Source organism: Leptodactylus fuscus, chromosome 7, assembly GCF_031893055.1.
Source record: "Leptodactylus fuscus isolate aLepFus1 chromosome 7, aLepFus1.hap2, whole genome shotgun sequence".
Lineage (NCBI taxonomy): Eukaryota > Metazoa > Chordata > Amphibia > Anura > Leptodactylidae > Leptodactylus > Leptodactylus fuscus.
Genome location: NC_134271.1, coordinates 115531570 through 115552820, shown reverse-complemented (window position 1 = coordinate 115552820; position 21251 = coordinate 115531570). Strand labels below are relative to the sequence as shown.

Sequence of the window (21251 nt, the reverse complement as noted above, 5' to 3'; positions counted from 1 at the left end):
GTTAGTTCACATGGGGATCGGAAAGGTGGATTTTGGCACCGAGAGTGACATGTCACTCTCGGGCCAAAATCCACCTGCCACGACTGCCGTGGCTTCTGACAGTCACAGCTTCCCCCTCCGGAGTAGGCTCAAATGAATGGGCCGACTCAGGAGGTTGCTGCCACAAGGCGGACACTGCGGCTCGACAAGCCGCGGAATCCGCCTGAAGAAAGGGCAGCTCACTTCTTTTTGCATGTTGCCACTAGCAGAAAAAAGAACACTAGCAGTCTCCATAGACCAGCATTGAGAGGGGACGGATTATGACGTGGATTCCGCGCCATAATCCTCCCCCTTGTGCCCGTGTGAACAGGCCGTAAATAGTCGGATGTGTGTACTGTGTTACTTATATTATGCGCAATATCCCACTAATAGCACCCGGGATGTGCACACTGTTCTGGAGTATACAGTCCTATGAAAAAGTTTGGGCACCCCTATTAATCTTAATCATTTTTAGTTCTAAATATTTTGGTGTTTATAACAGCCATTTCAGTTTGATATATCTAATAACTGATGGACACAGTAATATTTCAGGATTGAAATGAGGTTTATTGTACTAACAGAAAATGTGCAATATGCATTAAACCAAAATTTGACCGGTGCAAAAGTATGGGCACCTCAACAGAAAAGTGACATTAATATTTAGTAGATCCTCCTTTTGCAAAGATAACAGCCTCTAGTCGCTTCCTGTAGCTTTTAATCAGTTCCTGGATCCTGGATAAAGGTATTTTGGACAAACAATTCAAGTTCAGTTAAGTTAGATGGTCGCCGAGCATGGACAGCCCGCTTCCAATCATCCCACAGATGTTCAATGATATTCAGGTCTGGGGACTGGGATGGCCATTCCAGAACATTGTAATTGTTCCTCTGCATGAATGCCTGAGGATTTGGAGCGGTGTTTTGGATCATTGTCTTGCTGAAATATCCATCCGCGGCGTAACTTCAACTTCGTCACTGATTCTTGAACATTATTCTCAAGAATCTGCTGATACTGAGTGGAATCCATGCGACTCTCAACTTTAACAAGATTCCCGATGACGGCATTGGCCACACAGCCCCAAAGCATGATGGAACCTCCACCAAATTTTACAGTGGGTAGCATGTGTTTTTCTTGGAATGCTGTTTCATTTTGGACGCCATGCATAACGCCTTTTTTTATAACCAAACAACTCAATTTTTGTTTCCAAAATGAAGCTGCCTTGTCCAAATGTGCTTTTTCATACCTCAGGCAACTCTATTTGTGGCGTACGTGCAGAAACGGCTTCTTTCTCATCACTCTCCCATACAGCTTCTATTTGTGCAAAGTGCGCTGTATAGTTGACCGATGCACAGTGACACCATCTGCAGCAAGATGATGCTGCAGCTCTTTGGAGGTGGTCTGTGGATTGTCCTTGACTGTTCTCACCATTCTCCTTCTCTGCCTTTCTGATATTTTTCTTGGCCTGCCACTTCTGGGCTTAACAAGAACTGTCCCTGTGGTCTTCCATTTCCTTACTATGTTCCTCACAGTGGAAACTGACAGGTTAAATCTCTGAGACAACTTTTTGTATCCTTCCCCTGAACAACTATGTTGAACAATCTTTGTTTTCAGATCATTTGAGAGTTGTTTTGAGTAGCCCATGATGCCACTCTTCAGAGGAGATTCAAATAGGAGATCAACTTGCAATTGGCCACCTTAAATACCTTTTCTTATGATTGTATACATCTGGCTATGAAGTTCAAAGCTCACTGAGGTTACAAAACCAATTTTGTGCTTCAGTAAGTCAGTAAAAAGTAATTAGGGGAATTCAAATCAATAAAATGATAAGGGTGCCCATACTTTTGCACCGGTCAAATTTTGGTTTAATGCATATTGCACATTTTCTGTTAGTACAATAAACCTCATTTCAATCCTGAAATATTACTGTGTCCATCAGTTATTAGATATATCAAACTGAAATGGCTGTTGCAAACACCAAAATATTTAGAACAAAAAATGATTAAGATTAATAGGGGTGCCCAAACTTTTTCATAGGACTGTATATATATCATGAGCCAAGTTCATGCCTTTAATAACCTTTAACTAGGCATCTTATGTATAGCTCTGTGCCTTAGCTGATCAGTCACCTTGATTTCTAGGTAAACCCAAATAATTCTTGTATACAGATTAAGGACAGGTAGAGTTTGTTACCCTATATGCTCCCTTGTTAGACATACAGGGCAGTCATGCAGTCAGCTGTCCTTGCATGATCCCCAGTCTCCATCTGCACAAGTATTGCCATATGTTTTTCTATGTTCTTAAAAGAACGTTTGTTCTGTTATACTCCACATTAACTCAATCTGATACGTATCAGGCAATATAGAGCTGATCCTCAGACTACAGAGTTAAAATAAAAAAGGCCCCTATACGTATTTCACCAGCACTCTATTCAGTACTGGAACATCAGGGCAGAAGTATAGTAACCTCCAGTCTGAGAGGTAAATGGCAGTGGGGTCGGTGCCTGCTGCTGTTCTCCTATATAAAGGAGATAACCCCGCCTCCAAGGCGGGACAGAAAGTATCAGGCAATCGGGATGGCAGGAGGGGGCGGGACTGTGTACAATACTGCCCCTAATACCTCCCATCTTTCTACACACCCACCAGGAGACAAGGACACGTCTCCACAAAGACATATGTTTATTCTGATCACACCAATCTAGGTGTCTGTTCTTTCCTCTTCATAAACCTCACCTCCCTCCCACGTAAATATACCTGAGGGTTGGAAGCTTATCTATTCTTGGTATTATACCAGTTGTTGCAGATATCCTTAAGTGTCTTGATAAATTAAGTGTGTGTCACTTTAAGACAATGACAGAATAGTATGACTGCACAACCAAGACCGCATACCATGCTTAAAGGGAGTCTGTCAGCACAAAACTGAGATATAAAGAGAGCGGACAGTCAACTAGCAGGGGTGGAGCTGAGCAGCTGTAGGTAGTGAAGCCCACTGATGGAAAGCCATGCCCCTAAATCCCTTTTCTGCTCATTTGCATAGGGATAAAAGGACAATTTTTATAGGAATGAAGCAATGGTCCTGAACAAGAAATACATCATTGTAAACTGTGCTGACAGTCCTACAAGATACTGGGATTAGTTTATATCTCAATTCTGTGCTGACAGACTCCCTTTAACAATGCATGTGGTTTATCGCAATTTGAGGTGTATACAACACGGTTTCTGAAGGAGTTTTTAGCGCTTTCTATTCTGAAATACATTTACAATCTACATAAAAATACATCCTAAACAGTGCCTGGATGATAAAAAAAATTACATATTAAAAAAATGGTGATTTTGGACATTGTAATTTTTATACTACCATTTGGATACCAGAGAAGAGACCTGCGGTTGTTCATGGCCTCACAGTATCATCACTATTTTGCTGTGACTTCAGTTCAGATGAGCTGCTGTCTGTCCGAGGAACATGGCCATATCGCAGACCAGGTTTTTCCAGATCGAACACAGCCAACTGAATGAGCCATGTTAAAGGGGATTTCAGACCACAGAGTCTGGGAAGGGAAGCGTTAAAAGGGATTTCCAGGAAGTCTGAGTACACTTACTTCCTCCAGGGCTTTTAGGCGCCATGTTTAGGGATTCTGGGATTGTTCTGATACTGGATGACCCCTGGATGCCTCTACCTCCTCTCCTATGTTCGCAGGTATGAGGGCTGGCATTACAATAGTCTGACAATCCCCATAGCACAGGTAACTAGAATACAAGGAGGGATGGAAGAGGGGGAGCTCAGGGACCAGAGTTGGAACCCCTAGTCCCTAAAAACCCCAGAGCATCCAGACTCCCTGGAGAAAACCTTTAATAATCCCATTTCTCACAATCAGTTTAGTTTTGTGAATACACATAGCGACTAGTAGAAGTCATGGCAAGGTGTGACTGCACACAGTTCTCTGCAGGATTATGGCCACGTATGTAACCAATGGGACTACAAGAACCATAATGCCAAGAATCAGGGTGGGGGGGAGATTGGCCAAGCTGTAGAACTATAGTCATGTCAGTAGGAAAACATTAAAGTGTGATGAGGGTGTAAGAAACGCAGCATAGCATAGTTCCAGGATATCTGAGGCTATTCTTAGACTTTCGGCAGCTCCATCACTAGTTGTCATACTAATAATATAGATAATTTAAGTGCAGGGTTTTTTTCAATCCAGCCTAACAATTACAGTAATGTACATGAAATGCTCAAGAAGATCAATGTGTTCCCATTGACTACAAATGTCATAGAATACAAAAAGAGAGGGATTTATTATTACTGGCACATCAGATAAATGGCGCACAAGTCTATTTCTGGGGGCAGCAAGTGCCAGATGTATCACCTCTTCATGTGTCTTTTTTAGGGGAAAGCAATACACATTCTGACACAGAAAACTGTCAGAAATACATTGATAAATCTAATTCCTGGAGTAAAAGTGACCTAATAGGTACATTGTGCGCCTAATCTTCATGTTGTTGTTCTGATAACATTGAAGGTTAGACAAGTTTTACATGGTAGTCAAAAGCCACATAAAAGCATCTGAATTGAAAGGTTTCTCCAGGATTTGGGGCAAACTCAGGGGTGGCCAGAGTGGGTGTAAAACAACCAAAAAACCCAGATATATCACATGACCCTGTGCTCCATTATCCAGTCCCACTCTCGTTTCCCTTCTATGCCAGCACTGGCCTCGCTGGAAGCCAAGAGACTCACGTGACCTCTGAGATCAATCACTCATATACGTCCCCCGTTCCTTATAGTCGATATACAGTCTAACATAATTAACTGCAATGACACTAAGACTACATGCACACTGGGTCATCTTAACACTTTGGTGGGTCCAGTGTAAAAGTTTCACAAAGATCACTCTCACTGCCTAAGTATACATCACAACTTTTAGAGGACACAAAGAAGGACAAATGTGGCCACCTATACAGCACCACATGTTCAAATCTTTTGTGATAAGCAATTCTTTCACACATACATACTCCCACCTAGTCCAGTATTGGCCCCCGTACACTATGATGCTCCCTTAGTGGCCCCTGCACACAGTAGGATGTCCCATTAGTGCTTTCTACACAGTACGATACTCCCATAGTACACTGCGCACAGTATATTGCCCCCAAAGTGATCATCTCACAGTATAATTCATCCTCAGCCTTTACAGTATAATGTTTCCTTAGTGGCCCCATGTATTATAATGTCCCCTCAGTAGCACCCACATTGAAGTCATATCTCAAAAAAAACAAGTCCTGTCCTATTTCTGCTTCAGTGCAGCATTCACAATAACGTCATCATTAAATACCTGCGTAGTGCCTAAAATCCAGGACAGTAACCTTTTTCTATCTGATGCAGTTCACGGGACCTCCCACTGCCAAAGGACCCATCTCAGATGCACAGTTTGCCCTATGGTTAAAGCAGTCCCGCATGTACAAGTTGTAGATTATGAGTGGGCTTTCATGCAGAAAATCCACAATGTAATACAATAGCACATAAAGCAAACAGATTTTCTTAATCTGTTAATCTGATAATACATAGTGAAGATCTTTTTTCTGCATAGAAATTAAAGAGGACCTTTCACCACTTTTGGGCACATGCAGTGTTATATACTGCTGGAAAGCTGACAGTGCGCTGAGTTCAGCGCACTGTCGGCTTTCCCGATCTGTGCCCGGTGTAAAGAGCTTACGGTGCCGGTACCGTAGCGCTTTACAGTCAGAAGGGCGTTTCTGACCATTAGCCAGGAACGTCCTTCTGCCTCGCGGCGCCTATCGCGCTGTGCTGTGGAGCCGGGAGGAACGCCCCCTCCCTCTGCTCACACAGCTCATCCATAGACGAGCATTATCAGGAGCGGGAGGGGGGAGTTCCTCCCCGCTCCACAGCACAGCGCGATTGGCGCCGCGAGGCAGAAGGACGTTCCTGGCTAATGGTCAGAAACACCCTTCTGACCATAGAGCACTACGGTACCGGCACCGTAAGCTCTTTACACCGGGCACAGATTGGGAAGGCCGACAGTGCGCTGAACTCAGCGCACTGTCAGCTTTCCAGCAGTATATAACACTGCATGTGCCCAAAAGTGGTGAAAGGTCCTCTTTAACGTATAGTGAAGATTGTAAAGTCTGCAGCATGCCATTTCTTTGTGCAGATTATTACTGTGCATTTCATCTGTTTCAAAGAGAAAGCAACAAAATCTGCAACAAATCTGAGATAAAATGCAGTTTTCTCGTGAGTTTTGGTATAGCTTTTGGTGTGGAAAATATGCAGCAAATACTTTTACACGTGCATGCAGCCTAAAATTACAGACGGGATAGGATACCATTCAGATGGTCAGGTTGGGTCCAGACATTTATAATTTAATATATATTTCACCTGAAAATGGAGAAAAAAATGCACAAAAAAACCCAAATCACATGCTGCTTTTCCAATGCAGTCTTGATATATTAAACCCGACCTTCTTGATGAACCTGAAAGGACAAAAACTACTTTCCTTTTTTAAATTAACATTGGGTCTTCACTTCAAATTGCTTCAAAACAACTGAACAAAACCTGTATGTGTGAATGTATCCTAAACCTATTGCCCACTACTCAATGCTACCGAACACAAACATGCTTGCTGTATTTTTCTCTCTGCATGTTTCGTGCGGAAACTGAGTGGAAACTACACAGACCTCATTATAGTCTATGGGGTCCGTGTGGTTTCTTAGGTTACCGCTTTTTAATTTATATGGGTTTCCGTTCGGGGGACTCCCCGAACGGAAACCCGAACATTGATGTGAAGCGGGCCTTACAGTACATCTTTGTAGGGTCCTATGGTGTCTGAAGATCAGTTCAGCAGAATTACAAGGTAATGAGTCCTTCAGCCATATTATAGCCACACACTTATAAAGTCCAGGATTTCAGCTTCGACCTATAGCACATCAGTGATTACCAATCTTATTACACATAGTGATTAGAGATGAGCGAACACTGTTCGGAACAGCCATTCCGAACAGCACGCTCACAGCACGCTCCCATAGAAATGAATGGACGTAGCCGGCACGCGGGGGGTTAAGCGGCCGGACACCGGCAAAATCTGCGTGCCAGGTGCTTCCATTCATTTCTATGGGAGCGTGCTGTTCGGATCGGCTGATCTGAACAGTGTTCGCTCATCTCTAATAGTGATCCTTTGAAAGGTCAACTATAAAGTTATATCATTATTTCGGTCAACGTGCCAATATGAAAGCCTCTTTACCTTGCTTCATAAGGAGATGCAAACCCTGGTCCAACTCTGTAAGTGATGTCCAGATTGCCTTTCCATGCGTTTGGCACCTCATTTCCAGACAACTTACTAGAAAATACAAATATAAATTATAACAACATGGGAGTCCTTATGCATATTCTAAAATATATAAAGCTGCTCCCATTCCCCAATGTATTTTCAACAGACGATATCCCTGGATATAATAAAGCTAGAACTGCACTCTTGGAGTCTTATAAAATAACATGGGACTCTCTTTTATAAGGTGTTATAGTGCCTGAAAGTGACTCACTCCGGCGTCAGCTTCCCTGCATTAGAAGAGCCCGTCCCTCCTACCTACCATAGTGAAAGCCATATACACATTTCAGCTCTGAATAGAGAAAGAATAAAGAAATGCAGGATTTCACAGAAAGGAGCCAAAACTTGGTCATAAAATATGTTACAAAATGGAAAATGATACAAATACTGCCAGAAAATCAAAAGTTGTCTAAAAGCTTAGCTTTGATTTATTGACCAATTAACAATCAGTTGATCATTAATTTGGCAACCACACCTACCCCTCAGCTGCTCAGTGGGAATGTACCCAAAAGCCTTATTTACAAAAATGGGAACAACTTAATTTGTAATCCACAGGGGAGTAAACTTATTACTGATTAAGCCTAAAGCCCCACGTTGCGGAAGTGCAGCTTTTTTTGTTGCAGATTTTGTTGCATTTTTTTTTAAAGATACAGTCAGGAGTGTATTGAGCAGAAGGTAGAAGTATAAGAGCTTCCTATGTATTTCCAATTCCTTTTGTAGACATTCTTGGCTTTGGCTCAAAAAAACGCAACAAAATCTGCAACAAAAAAAGCAGCATTTCTGCAACATGGGGCATCAACCTTACACCCGTTTGCCCATTTTACAACTTTTTAGGGAGCCTGCACACGGAGTTTACGCTTGATCATTCTGAACGTAAAACTCGCTCAGAGTGAGCGGCGTAAAAAAACAAATCCCACTGACTTGAATGGGTGCCGGCAATCAATGAGAGGCTTTTTTTACCTATTGCTTTCAATGTGATGCGAGCGTAAACTCCGTGTGCAGGCTGCCTTAAACATCACTTGTTACAATATCTGGTGTAAGTGGTGTTTTTGTGCCACCCTCCTCACTTTCCTGTGGGAGTATGATGTGGGCAGTGTGATGTCTCATTCTAAATGTCCAATGTAGCAAGATCCAGATCTTACAGTATGTTTGGTAGCTCATGAAACCTCAACCATAATGATGCTGTTGAGCGTGGTCATGTGATATAATAAAATCTTAAAAACTGCATTGTCCCTGACCTCAGTACCTACGTGTATACTAAGTGTGTATACTCATGTGTAGAATGGAACCTATAGCACACGGCACACCTGAACTACATGCATTGTTGCATGGCAGACTACTAGTGCCATTCAGGACGTGAGAGTATACCCTTATACATAGTGATTTGTGCATGTACAAGTCTATATCATGTTACATATCCTGTATAGACAGCATATTGAAAAAAAAACAGATTTCCAAAACTGAACCCATCCTTTAGGTATACCTGAGATATTTGACAGCATCATTATAACCAATTGGTGTTACTGGAATTTTGGGTAATTTGATGTCTTTTTCATCTAAGAAAAATGCAGAATCTGAAAGGTAAAAATAAATGTTGTTTGTATTTATGAAAAAGTACTATACAAACCAGTGTATAGAGCAGCCATAGAAGATGTATATAACATATATATTTCAGGAGGTTGTAGCAAAACCCAAAAGTGTAATATTGTTGGTCCGACTCCTTATCTCTTCAGATATCAACTTAGGGCTCATGCACACATCCATTTTTATCCTCAGTGCTCTGTCCTGTTTTCATTGATACAATACTGGCCTATTCAAGTCTATGAGGTATATCCTCCACCCGTGCAGTCTTCTTAAATCTCCCCAATGATTATAGTGCTGTCACATCACATGAATAATGCAAAAAGCTTCATATCTAAGCTTTTCTATCCCATGGCCCTTGTATTATCCATAATCATCTATCTGACCTCTGAATGGACATGCTGCCCCTAGTGGCTGCCATTTTGGAAACCCACAATAGCACTACTGGTGCATGAGAACGTCTTCTGCATTGTCAGACTGAGGATCCTTGGACCCGCCAGATAAGATGATTCTGGGGTCCAATCCTCCAACAACCCCTTCAAAATAGACCATTGTCTTCTGCTGAATCATTTTTGTTTTAGGGCCCACCGGAGGATCCTCTGGTACTCTAGTGGGCTAGTACAACACTTATCTTCAATATTGATACTGGAGATTCAGAAGTAGAATTAATAATAATTCAGAAATTTGTTATTTTGCTCAAACTCTCTGTTTCTAGTTTTGCACAGTCAAAAGCTTTATGAGGCTTGTGTCGGGCTTAGGTATAAAGCAAACCAGACACAATTTAAATAAGTGAACCCTGCTTAAGACCTCAATGGTTGGTATGTCATTCTCATACTGCAGATACTGTAATCTATCAATCTGATATTCTAAAATACAAACCAAGCACAATACAGTGGTGAACCCTAGCTACAGACTATATGACTACATGCTCCTTACCAGTGGATGGATAGAATGGTGTTCTGGGATCACCATCAGATATAAGGACCGTTCCTCTCTGAGCCCCCGTTCCTGGTAGCCACCAGTCTACAGGGTATACTCTGTCAAGGCTACCAACCACATAGTCTGCTGGATCAGAATATAAAATCACTCCTGTGCAGCCAAAATTTCCCGCGTTATTCACCTAAGGGCACACATTGAGAAGTAGAAACTTAATCCAAAATTTAAATAAATTCATTGAATTTTTTTTTTTTCTAATTTTACTTACGGACCTTGTCACCCCTGAAAATTTTACCATATCGAGCAATTGCTACAGTGCCAGTTAGATTCATTGACAGATTACGTGTTAGGTATTGGAAGTCTTCAACTGTTCCGTAGTTGACATAAACGGGGTCTCCCTATTGAAATAAAGGTTGACTTTCAGTATATAGATTCACTCCTCGCTCATCTCTATACATAGTGTAATACTCGAGATTCGAATATTCGATTCAAGTAGTCCTCAATATTCGACTACTCAATCAAATCCCATTATAGGCTATGGGAATAAAATGCTTATTTCAGGGAAACCAAAATTCGACAAATGGGAGTCACCAAGTCCACGAGTAGCAAGAGGAGAGTGATAAGGAGGAGCGAAGGAGAGTGCGGTACTTGGGCAGTCAGGACCGGGAACCATCTAGGGCGAGTAAAAGCAAAGCAGAAGGAGTCCGGGAACACATACAGAAAAAGAACCGTACAGAGCAGGACACGGCGCGGGGAGAATGATAGACCTGCAGGATAGTATTTTACCTTTGAGTAGCAATCCCCAGCATCCCACCTGCAGAACCAGCGTTGATTGGCTGAACGCTATACAGTTTATAGCATTCGGCCAATCAACGCTGGTTCTGCAGGAGGCTCGTCTTTGACAAGGCGGAGTCTTAGATCGAACCACAATGAAGACTGCTCTAATGTTAAATATGCAGTCTTCATTGTGGTCCGATCTTAGACTCCGCCTCGTCAAAGACGAGCCTCCTGCAGAACCAGCGTTGATTGGCTGAATGCTATACACTGTATAAGATTCAGCCAATCAACGCTGGTTCTGCAGGAAGGATGCTGGGGATTGCTACTCAAAGGTAAAATACTACCTGCGGGTCTATCATTCTCCCCACGCTGTGTCCTGCTCTGTACGGTTCTTTCTCTGTATGTGGGCCTGGACTCCTTCCGCTTTGCTTTTACTCATCTTGCAGAACCAGCATTGATTGGCCAAATGCTATACACTGTATAACATTCGGCCAATCAACGCTGGTTCTGAATTGAATTTTTACTGCAAATAGCGAGTGGAATTCGATCGAGTACGAGTATTTTGAATACCGTAGTATTCGATCGAATACCTACTCGATCGAATACTTCTCGCTCATCTCTAACTATGTATTTTCTGTTCTATATAAAATACTGTCTATTGAATAATTTATTCATAAGAGTTGAAAATGTTACTATTAAAGAATGAACATAGATTTTAAAAAAAAGAAAGGCTTACATATAACAGTCAAAAAGCTGCTCAAAGCTGTGAAATCACTTTCTGTGTTGAGGACTGGAGCTTATTCCCCATCCTGTGCAGTTCACATTGGACCAGAAGCATAAGATGGTGCTGCCCTCACCTGGTGCTCAGTGGAGCAGCTCATTGTGACACAAGCAGGTAGCAATCCAGCATGTATAGTACAGGTAGAACTGTATAATACATGTATATAGTACATGTACAGTATATAGAACACAGGTAGAAAGCAGTGTAATATATGTAAAGTATATGTGGCACAAGTAGAAAGCAGTGTCATACATGTATATATAGCAAAGGTAGAAAGTGGTATAATACATAAAGTATATAAAGCACAGGTAGAGAGTGTTGTAATAGATGTACAGTATATATAGCACAGGTAGAGAGCAGTGTAATACATGTGCAGTATATATGGCACAGGTAGGGAGCAGTGTAATATATACACAGCAGTTCAGGTACCTTCAGATAGCAGTATGTATAACCATAGCCATTTAATAAGTAGATTACTAGACAACTATTACATAACACACTGGATGACATTGTTAAGCAGGGCTACCATCCAAGAACAACTGAAAACCACATTGCCAGAGTCACCAGAACCCCAAGATGTGAGCTTACAATACAAAATAGGAAAAGAATAGGGTGCCCCTGGGTGTCACCTACAACCCACACCTTGGGTGCTGAGGGGAGTGTCACAGAAACTACATTAACTATTACATAAGGATGACTATATAATATCCATATTTCCAGACCCATTCTACTGTTTTATAGGTAGCTCCTAATCTCAGGAACATCATCAACAGGAGCTCACTATCCCCTCCAAGGAAAAAGGAACATTTCACTGCAACCATGGAAATGTAAAACCTGTCCATACATAAAGACCACCGACAAGATAAAGTTCCTCAACAGGAATCAGATCTACAAAATCCCAGGCACATGGCTACTTAATTATATGTACCAAATGTTCTATTGATGGTCAAAGCTATGCAGGGGAAGAATATGCAAATCTGTCTTCCATGATGTAATTAGGAAGACAGTGCCTCAGTTATGGAGCCCAATAGAGGATGCTCCCTTTAACATCATGCATGACCTTCCCAGAGGCCTTTGCTGCAGTGCAATGATGTGGGATTTTACCAAGTACAGTCTCTCAGCCGAGGACAGCTGTTTCGATCTGATTGGATCTCTTCAGCCCATGTTCCTTTGCACAGTGGAGTGCAAAATGGCTTAATAAGACTTCACACACCTAAATGGTGGTCTCTCCCTAAGGAGTGACAGTATCCCCTTAACCCTAAGCTAAGTATGAGGATAATTTCACATCATTGGATCTTAGGATTCATGTCATTCTATATCACTTAATGAATGTGCCCTCTGACCTGGTGGGGGTGGCACAACAATGGACCAGATCTCAATCAGAGGGTAATTAAAACTATCTATCAGTCTTTATCAAGGAATTGCTTGAATATTTACTGCTTTATCTGTATATTTCTCTCCTTGTATTCATAGTTGTATTCATGAAGATGATGTATAAGAGGCAATGGAGATAGATGTGGGTCCAAATGGGTTAATAATGGGCACAGGCAGCAAGGCAGAGGTGGGGAGAGCCTTTGTTACGTTGTTGTAGGTGTTTCCCTCTGTCCCACACCTACAATACTTTATAAGTCACTGAGGTTTGTGTGTGACCGCTACTTATGTATCTCCTGTACACACATACTGTATAAATCAATATATGTATCACAATCTTGCACAATTCTATAGTAAACCAATGTCTTGTGATTTGAGGCATGCTGTGAATGTGAATACAATCTTACCACAATAACGCCCGGTGGGGAATAGGCGTTAAATGGATTTACTACAGTAGAATCATTCTGGTCAGGGCTGAGAATCTTTTCCACTTTGTCTGAGATATCACTTTCAACCCCATCTGGAGACAAGATGGCCACGTAATTGGGGTCACTAGCATTGGGGTAGGAGAGCAGAACTGTGTAATTGTATATCTTGGATCCATCTAGACTTGACTTCCAAGTGTTATGTATATAATTCACAAGAACCTCCTCATCCTGAAGACTTCCAGCTATGTGAGGTCTTCTAGAAAAAAACCTGCAGAGAAGAATAACTTGTAAAAGCCTTTATAAGATCTGTAATAGCACACACACTTTTATTTAGGTCTAAAGATGACAATCCATATAGTATATTATAGATTATGGAAACAGGAGCAAGACATGGCAGGGAAGAGCGACTTCAGACGAGTGTCAGACCTCTGGGGGGCCACAGTCTAAGGCTCTATTCAGATGACCAAGCTGCAAAACAGGGGTGAATAAGGGACATTTTTCATGGCCATTTTGCATCCATGATCCAGGGTTGTTATACTGACTGCCAGACTTGGAGTCAGGAAGGAATTTTTTCCCATGAAATAGGGCAATTGGCATGAGCCTCATGTGTTTTTTTTGCCTTCCCCTGGATCAACACTGTAGGGATTGTAGGGTTATAGGTTGGACTTGATGGACTCATGTCTTTATCCAACCTCATCAACTATCTAACTATGTAACCTATTTTCACAACTCCCTCATAGATTTGATTCTATTGAGGGATCCAAAAATCCACCTTACATATAAACTGATTTTCTCAAGTGGGAATCTAGCCTTATCTATTAATGGTCCACCAGAAAACACCCAAATTTGAATGGTACTATGGTCTGTTTCCTAGAGGTTTGGGACCCCTCAACTAGTGTTCAGTTGGGTGACAGCTATCTAAAACTTATCAACTTTCAACACTGCAGACAAACTCCCTATAGAATATGTCCACAATGGATTGATACGCTGTAGATTGTTCACATTGGAAACAGAATAGTAACAACCGCACCCTATGGAGTGGTTTATGATGCAGAATTCTTAGCATATTTGCTGTATGATTCCATCCTATGCAAAGGGTGAATCTGGTTGGAAAATCTGCTGCCGACTGTAAATCCACAGCACAGGTCAATATCCGCTGCAGGTTTTTAGTGCAGCATTTGGGTGACATTTCTTTTTTCTCTTATCCATGCTAATGCTCTTGTAAAACATTACCAAAATTTTACAGCCGGAAAAACTGCGGTGTATACATCCCATGTCAACTGATTTTACAGGTGATCACAGCGACCACCTATAATATGTGTGGGGCACAAGCAACAGCAGTGCAGGCCGTATCTGTGTGCTCCAAAGGTTGTGACACCCTTATGGATTAACTAGTGAACAACCACAGCTAGCGAGGCCCGCACACCATATACTTCACAAGTATATATGTACATATTTACTTAGCTATTAACTTTGTAAGGCTTCAGAGTAAGTGACTGTTTCACAAGGGGTTAAAGTTTATTTCATTGATCATTTGTAGGACTAATTCAAAAATGTCTCTGCATAAAGGCAACTCAGTTTAGTGCCGTATATCACTTATTAACACTATATCAATGTAAAGTTTCATGGAACTGTCTATATAGCCTCCAACCTGTTAATTCAAGACTAAAGATACCTGAGCATTTCTATGTGATATGTTAGGTCGGAGGTGTCGTCCATAAAGCTTCAGCTTAGACTTCAGGAGCAGGATTTACAGGCGATCCTTGGTATGTCCTATCGTCTGTTTGGTTACAGAGTGGCATCATCTAACGTTTTATCTATAACATTAATGCTAGGGACATCCATGACTTCTGGAAGATAAGTATAACTCCTGGTCACATGCCAAAACCTGGAATAGTTTTCTTAATATAAACCCATGGATGGCACTACTTTGTCATCAGACGATGAGGGACATGATGGTCAGACACTTATCCATTATCCTGCGAATATATGGTTAAGTATTATTTGTGGGAGACTCCTTTAACTCCCATGACCTTCTGGACAGATTGGTCTAAGAGAAGCTCCTGGTCAGATGTGTCTAATATGACCTTGACAAGCAAGCCGTAAATAACATATACCCACATTCAGAGCCTAGCTATAGGGGGTGCAGAGGTAGCTACTAGGCCCTGCAGCCCAAGTAACTGAAAAAGATCCATCTACAACATAAGAAAGTACCAGTATTATAAGGTCATTTACAGAACCAGAAGAAAGATGTTCTATAAATAGACTAAACCTCAACATGAAGTATTATGCTACACAATACTAATGTACTGTAGCTCTAAATGTATCTATAATATCATAAAGCACTAATATAGTTATATGTAATATAAAGTCTAATATAGTTATATATAAAAAAATAAAATAAAATTATGCTAACAATCATATTTACTTACATGAATTGTGAAATTTCATCTAGAAGGAAGAAACATTATAAACTGATCAACAATTGACAATATCCTTACTGTAACAGAAGAGGTTGTAGAACTGGAAGAACATGCTAGAATACATGAATACATAGCCTATAGACAAATGCTTGACAACAACTAGATGTTTCCCAATCTCCTAAAACCACAATGTTTATCTGTATAGAAGGTCACCTTCACATGGCAGGGTTTCGTTCTGTCATTTGTACTAATGCCAGAAACGGGTCCAAATATTTCTATGATACTTAAACATTCTAGTTTTGCCTTAAACATATAGACGAAATATGTCAACCAAAATACACCCATGTGAAAGTGACCTAAGGAAGCATACAAGGAGATCACTACAGGTCCATAGCTTCTGCCCCTTGTAGTGTAGAATACCCTACAACCATATCCCCCAGAACTGTATCTATAACCTACAACCATATCCCCCAATGCTGTATCTATAGCCTACAACCATATCCCCCAGAACTTTATCTATACCTTACAATCATATCCCCTAGAACTGTATCTATACCCTACAACCATATCCCCCAGAACTGTATCTATACCCTACAACCATATCCCCCAATGCTGTATCTATACCCTACAACCATATCCCCCAATACTGTATCTATACCCTACATCCATATCCCCCGAAACTGTATCTATACCCTAAAACCATATACCAATACTGTATCTATACCCTACAACCATATCGCCCAGAACTGTATCTATACCATACAACCATATCCCCCAATACTGTATCTATAACCTACAACCATATCCCCCAATACTGTATCTATACCCTAAAACCATATACCAATACTGTATCTATACCCTACAACCATATCCCCCAATACTGTATCCAGACCCTATATCTAGACATGCCATCCATTACAGCAGCATGTCCCAACCTTTTTAGACTCAGGGCACCCCAGAAAAAATATCCTTAGGGCACCCCTACGAAAAAAATCAAAAGATCAAAAGATATAAAACATACAAAGGACGAAGATAATTTTGCATTATAGGATGTGGTCATCGTCCCAACCAGTGAGTCCTCCGGCCAACTGGTGGATTACAAAGACCCCTCTGGATGCCATAGCACCCTTGTACCCTTGTATGTAGGTTGCACAGTTTTACTCCCCAGTGACATTATAGACCAGTATAGTGTAAGTCTCTAGTCTTACTGTAAGTTTTTGTGAATCTCCTCGGCCTGGATCTCCTGATGGAGTTGTTTGCTGTATTTCAGATCTCCATCTTTGCTCATTTTCCTCAGCCAAGAAAGTTGTGGAGGAATAATAGCAAAATGTCCGATCAAAATCCCAATTATTAGCGAGGCCAACGACAAAGCTATCAGTCCCAGGATCTTCATCCGATGCATTGTGACTAAAGTTGTTTATTAACCTAAAAGAAGAACAAATCCATTGGTTACTGGTAATACAGTCCTATGAAAAAGTTTGGGCACCCCTATTAATCTTAATCATTTTTAGTTCTAAATATTTTGGTGTTTGCAACAGCCATTTCAGTTTGATATATCTAATAACTGATGGACACAGTAATATTTCAGGATTGAAATGAGGTTTATTGTACTAACAGAAAATGCGCAATATGCATTAAACCAAAATTTGACCGGTGCAAAAATATGGGCACCTCAACAGAAAAGTGACATTAATATTTAGTACATCCTCCTTTTGCAAAGATAACAGCCTCTAGTCGCTTCCTGTAGCTTTTAATCAGTTCCTGGATCCTGGATGAAGGTATTTTGGACCATTTCTTTCTACAAAACAATTCAAGTTCAGTTAAGTTAGATGGTCGCCGAACATGGACAGCCCGCTCTCAAATGATCTGAAAACAAAGATTGTTCAACATAGTTGTTCAGGGGAAGGATACAAAACGTTGTCTCAGAGATTTAACCTGTCAGTTTCCACTGTGAGGAACATAGTAAGGAAATGGAAGACCACAGGGACAGTTCTTGTTAAGCCCAGAAGTGGCAGGCCAAGAAAAATATCAGAAAGGCAGAGAAGAAGAATGGTGAGAACAGTCAAGGACAATCCACAGACCACCTCCAAAGAGCTGCAGCATCATCTTGCTGCAGATGGTGTCACTGTGCATCGGCCAACAATACAGCGCACTTTGCACAAGGAGAAGCTGTATGGGAGAGTGATGAGAAAGAAGCCGTTTCTGCACGTACGCCACAAATAGAGTTGCCTGAGGTATGCAAAAGCACATTTGAAGAAGCCAACTTCATTTTGGAAACAAAGATTGAGTTGTTTGGTTATAAAAAAAAGGCGTTATGCATGGCGTCAAAAAAGAAACAGCATTCCAAGAAAAACACATGCTACCCACTGTAAAATTTGGTGGAGGTTCCATCATGCTTTGGGGCTGTGTGGCCAATGCCGGCATCGGGAATCTTGTTAAAGTTGAGAGTCGCATGGATTCCACTCAGTATCAGCAGATTCTTGAGAATAATGTTCAAGAATCAGTGACGAAGTTGAAGTTACGCCGGGGATGGATATTTCAGCAAGACAATGATCCAAAACACTGCTCCAAATCAACTCAGGCATTCATGCAGAGGAACAATTACAATGTTCTGGAATGGCCATCCCAGTCCCCAGACCTGAATATCATTGAACATCTGTGGGATGATTTGAAGCGGGCTGTCCATGCTCGGCGACCATCTAACTTAACTGAACTTGAATTGTTTGTCCAAAATACCTTTATCCAGGATCCAGGAACTGATTAAAAGCTACAGGAAGCGACTAGAGGCTGTTATCTTTGCAAAAGGAGGATCTACTAAATATTAATGTCACTTTTCTGTTGAGGTGCCCATACTTTTGCACCGGTCAAATTTTGGTTTAATGCATATTGCACATTTTCTGTTAGTACAATAAACCTCATTTCAATCCTGAAATATTACTGTGTCCATCAGTTATTAGATATATCAAACTGAAATGGCTGCTGCAAACACCAAAATATTTAGAACTAAAAATGATTAAGATAAATAGGGGTGCCCAAACTTTTTCGTAGGACTGTATATCGGATGTCTACTGTTTATAGTATGCCTGTGTGAGATAATGTATTACATCTTGGTCGCCTCACTGTCCATCTCAGCCTGAGAACCACCTTATCTATGTGAAAGAGCAGAGTAAAGGGGCCCCTAGACGATCAATATTATTGCGCAATATTTTGGTTTCTGCAATATGATTGATCGTATGTGGGCAATATTGAAAGGTTGTGCAATATATCGTGTTATGTTCAAAATCTTGAAAATATATTGTGAGAACGGAATGATATTGTGCAGTCTGTTTGCAATATTGCGCAATTTTTTTGTGTTAGTGATGCATATGCATGTGTATTTGGGCTTGATAGTGTTCCTTTTACCGATTTCAGGAGTAACCAAAGCGAGGAGTTCATCAAATAATTCTCCGTCCATTCGTACAAAGTTGCGGAAATCATTTGGTTCAATTACTTTCAGTTCATTGAGTAATTTGTCGTGGGTGAACTTCTCCCTATTAATAAACCATTGTTTGGCCCATTTTCTACCTTTCTGTGAGCCTTTTTTCTTTCCTTTTTTACGACTTGCGGTCACAGCAATTATCATGCAACACAATTCAGTTTCACTCAGCATGTTGACTTCTGGCAGGGACTGTTTGCACAATGTGGTTGTACGTCTGTGCTCGCGATTGCGCAATGTATTGCACAACCCTGCAATATCGCCTCCATACGGTACAATCTTTTGTACAAACCAAAATATTGTACAATAATATTGACCGTCTAGGGGCCGCCATCAAAATATTGTGCAACCCACATAGCACAATAATATTGAACGTCTATGGGCCACTTAACCCTAATACAAATTACGATTGTATCGTTACTTTTGGCCAACAACTGTTTTCCTACATACACATGAACACTCAGCACAGCCGGGCATGCTTGTACTCTAAATGGTAAATGAGGAGTCGGCTGAGTATGAGTGAATAGTAGAAAGTAACAGAAATATGGGTGGTGTTGTACTATTTTTGGTCCTATTATCTGTACATTCTGTTGGCATGAGTTATAGTAAGTCCGATGTGTTAAAACATCCCCGTCCTCCTAGATCCCTGCCCTGCCCACCCACTGTATTAAGAGTGGTGAGGGGAACACAGCTTCAACAATTTTTTGGACAAGTTAGCAAATCTGAACAATTAATGGAATTACACAGGCAGTTTTTAACTAAACATGAATGGATGTATTTAAAGGGGTTTTCATTAGGATAGCTATGCAAGATGTGATTGATGAGACCTGACTCCCAGAACCCCCGCAGATCAGCTGGCTGAACTCATAAGCTACAGGGTCTTTGCTAACAGCTGATCTAATGGAGTCCCGATTGTCAGACCCAACCGATGACATATTGCTGATCAATCTTAAGAATATGTAATTGATATGTCAGTTTCAAAAAACCCTTTAAGAGAAGATGTTTAGTATTTTGCATTTATATCAGGCTTTTACCCCCCAAATTATTGTATACTATAACTGCCAAAAACAGCACAAAGGGGTGCCGGTGCTTACGGTGTTATACTTGGTACAGCCCTTTGGCGTCCATCCCAGAGGCATTTTGCTCATTGATGGGGGGGCCCAGTGTCTGTATTTCCATTCTTTTGTTCTATAAATTTTGTTACATTTTTAAGAATTTTCTATAACCAGCAAAGATTTTATATCTTGGCACAACTTTAATCTAATCCTTGAACTTGCTCAATCAAGATCACAGAGTATCAGAGCCCAGCAGGATTGTAGAGATGGAAGTATGGAAGTAATAGCAGGGATGGAGGTGTTTCATATGTCATATACAGGACTGCAAAGAGCATCTGTCACTTGATGTTGGTTATGTGTTAGGATATACTGGCGGACAGGTGTCGTCTTGCCTTGACATATCAGATGTACTGTAAGTCTGCTTCAGGCTAGTAGTCAACATGACCATATTGTATATCACCGTACCTAACTGGACTGAGAATATAGGATTCACATAGATGTTAGGGGGCATTCACACGGAGTAACGCCGGGCGTGTATCACAGCCGTACACGCCGGCGTTACGGCAGACTGCCGAACACTTCCCATTCACTTCAATGGGAGCGCTTGTAACAGCGGCGTTTACGAGTGCTCCCATTGAAGTGAATGGGAAGTGTTCGGCAGTCTGCCATAACACCGGCGTGTACGGCTGTGATACACGCCCGGCGTTACTCCGTGTGAATGCCCCCTTACATAGCAAATCTCCTTCACTGAATTTGTGAATTCTCTAGGCCAAGACACATGACCCAGTTTATTCATTTACCACTAATGACTATTTACAGCCAATTCAGAATGTATGGACAAGTGGAACATAATACAGGTAATACCATGTCTGGATTGGCGACATTGTATACTGTGTCTAGTATTTACTAGCAGTTATATACAATGCAGGCTTATTTCCCCTGTATATACAGTAACAGACAACCCATCACACTTTCAGCAAATGAAGGTTACTCATTGTACTGTACAATGAAAGGTTACACAAAGTGATAGATGGTAAAACACACAATAAACACATACTCGTATTATCCTATACTTGTG

At 41.2% G+C, this 21251-nt stretch overlaps 1 protein-coding gene across 2 annotated transcripts in view; it reads right to left on the bottom strand.

The window, feature by feature from the left end:
• LOC142214116 (putative N-acetylated-alpha-linked acidic dipeptidase) overlaps positions 1–21251 on the bottom strand; it is a 216942-nt gene that overhangs the window by 180679 nt on the left and 15012 nt on the right. For both annotated transcript variants that reach the window (XM_075282888.1, XM_075282887.1), the window contains exons 2-7: positions 16852–17068; positions 13200–13488; positions 10136–10261; positions 9864–10047; positions 8830–8920; positions 7263–7358 (exon numbers count right to left, since the gene is read on the bottom strand). In XM_075282888.1, the coding sequence (XP_075138989.1) occupies positions 7263–7358; positions 8830–8920; positions 9864–10047; positions 10136–10261; positions 13200–13488; positions 16852–17045 (980 nt within the window). In that variant the 5' untranslated portion in view covers positions 17046–17068. The remainder of the gene's footprint in view (positions 1–7262; positions 7359–8829; positions 8921–9863; positions 10048–10135; positions 10262–13199; positions 13489–16851; positions 17069–21251) is intronic.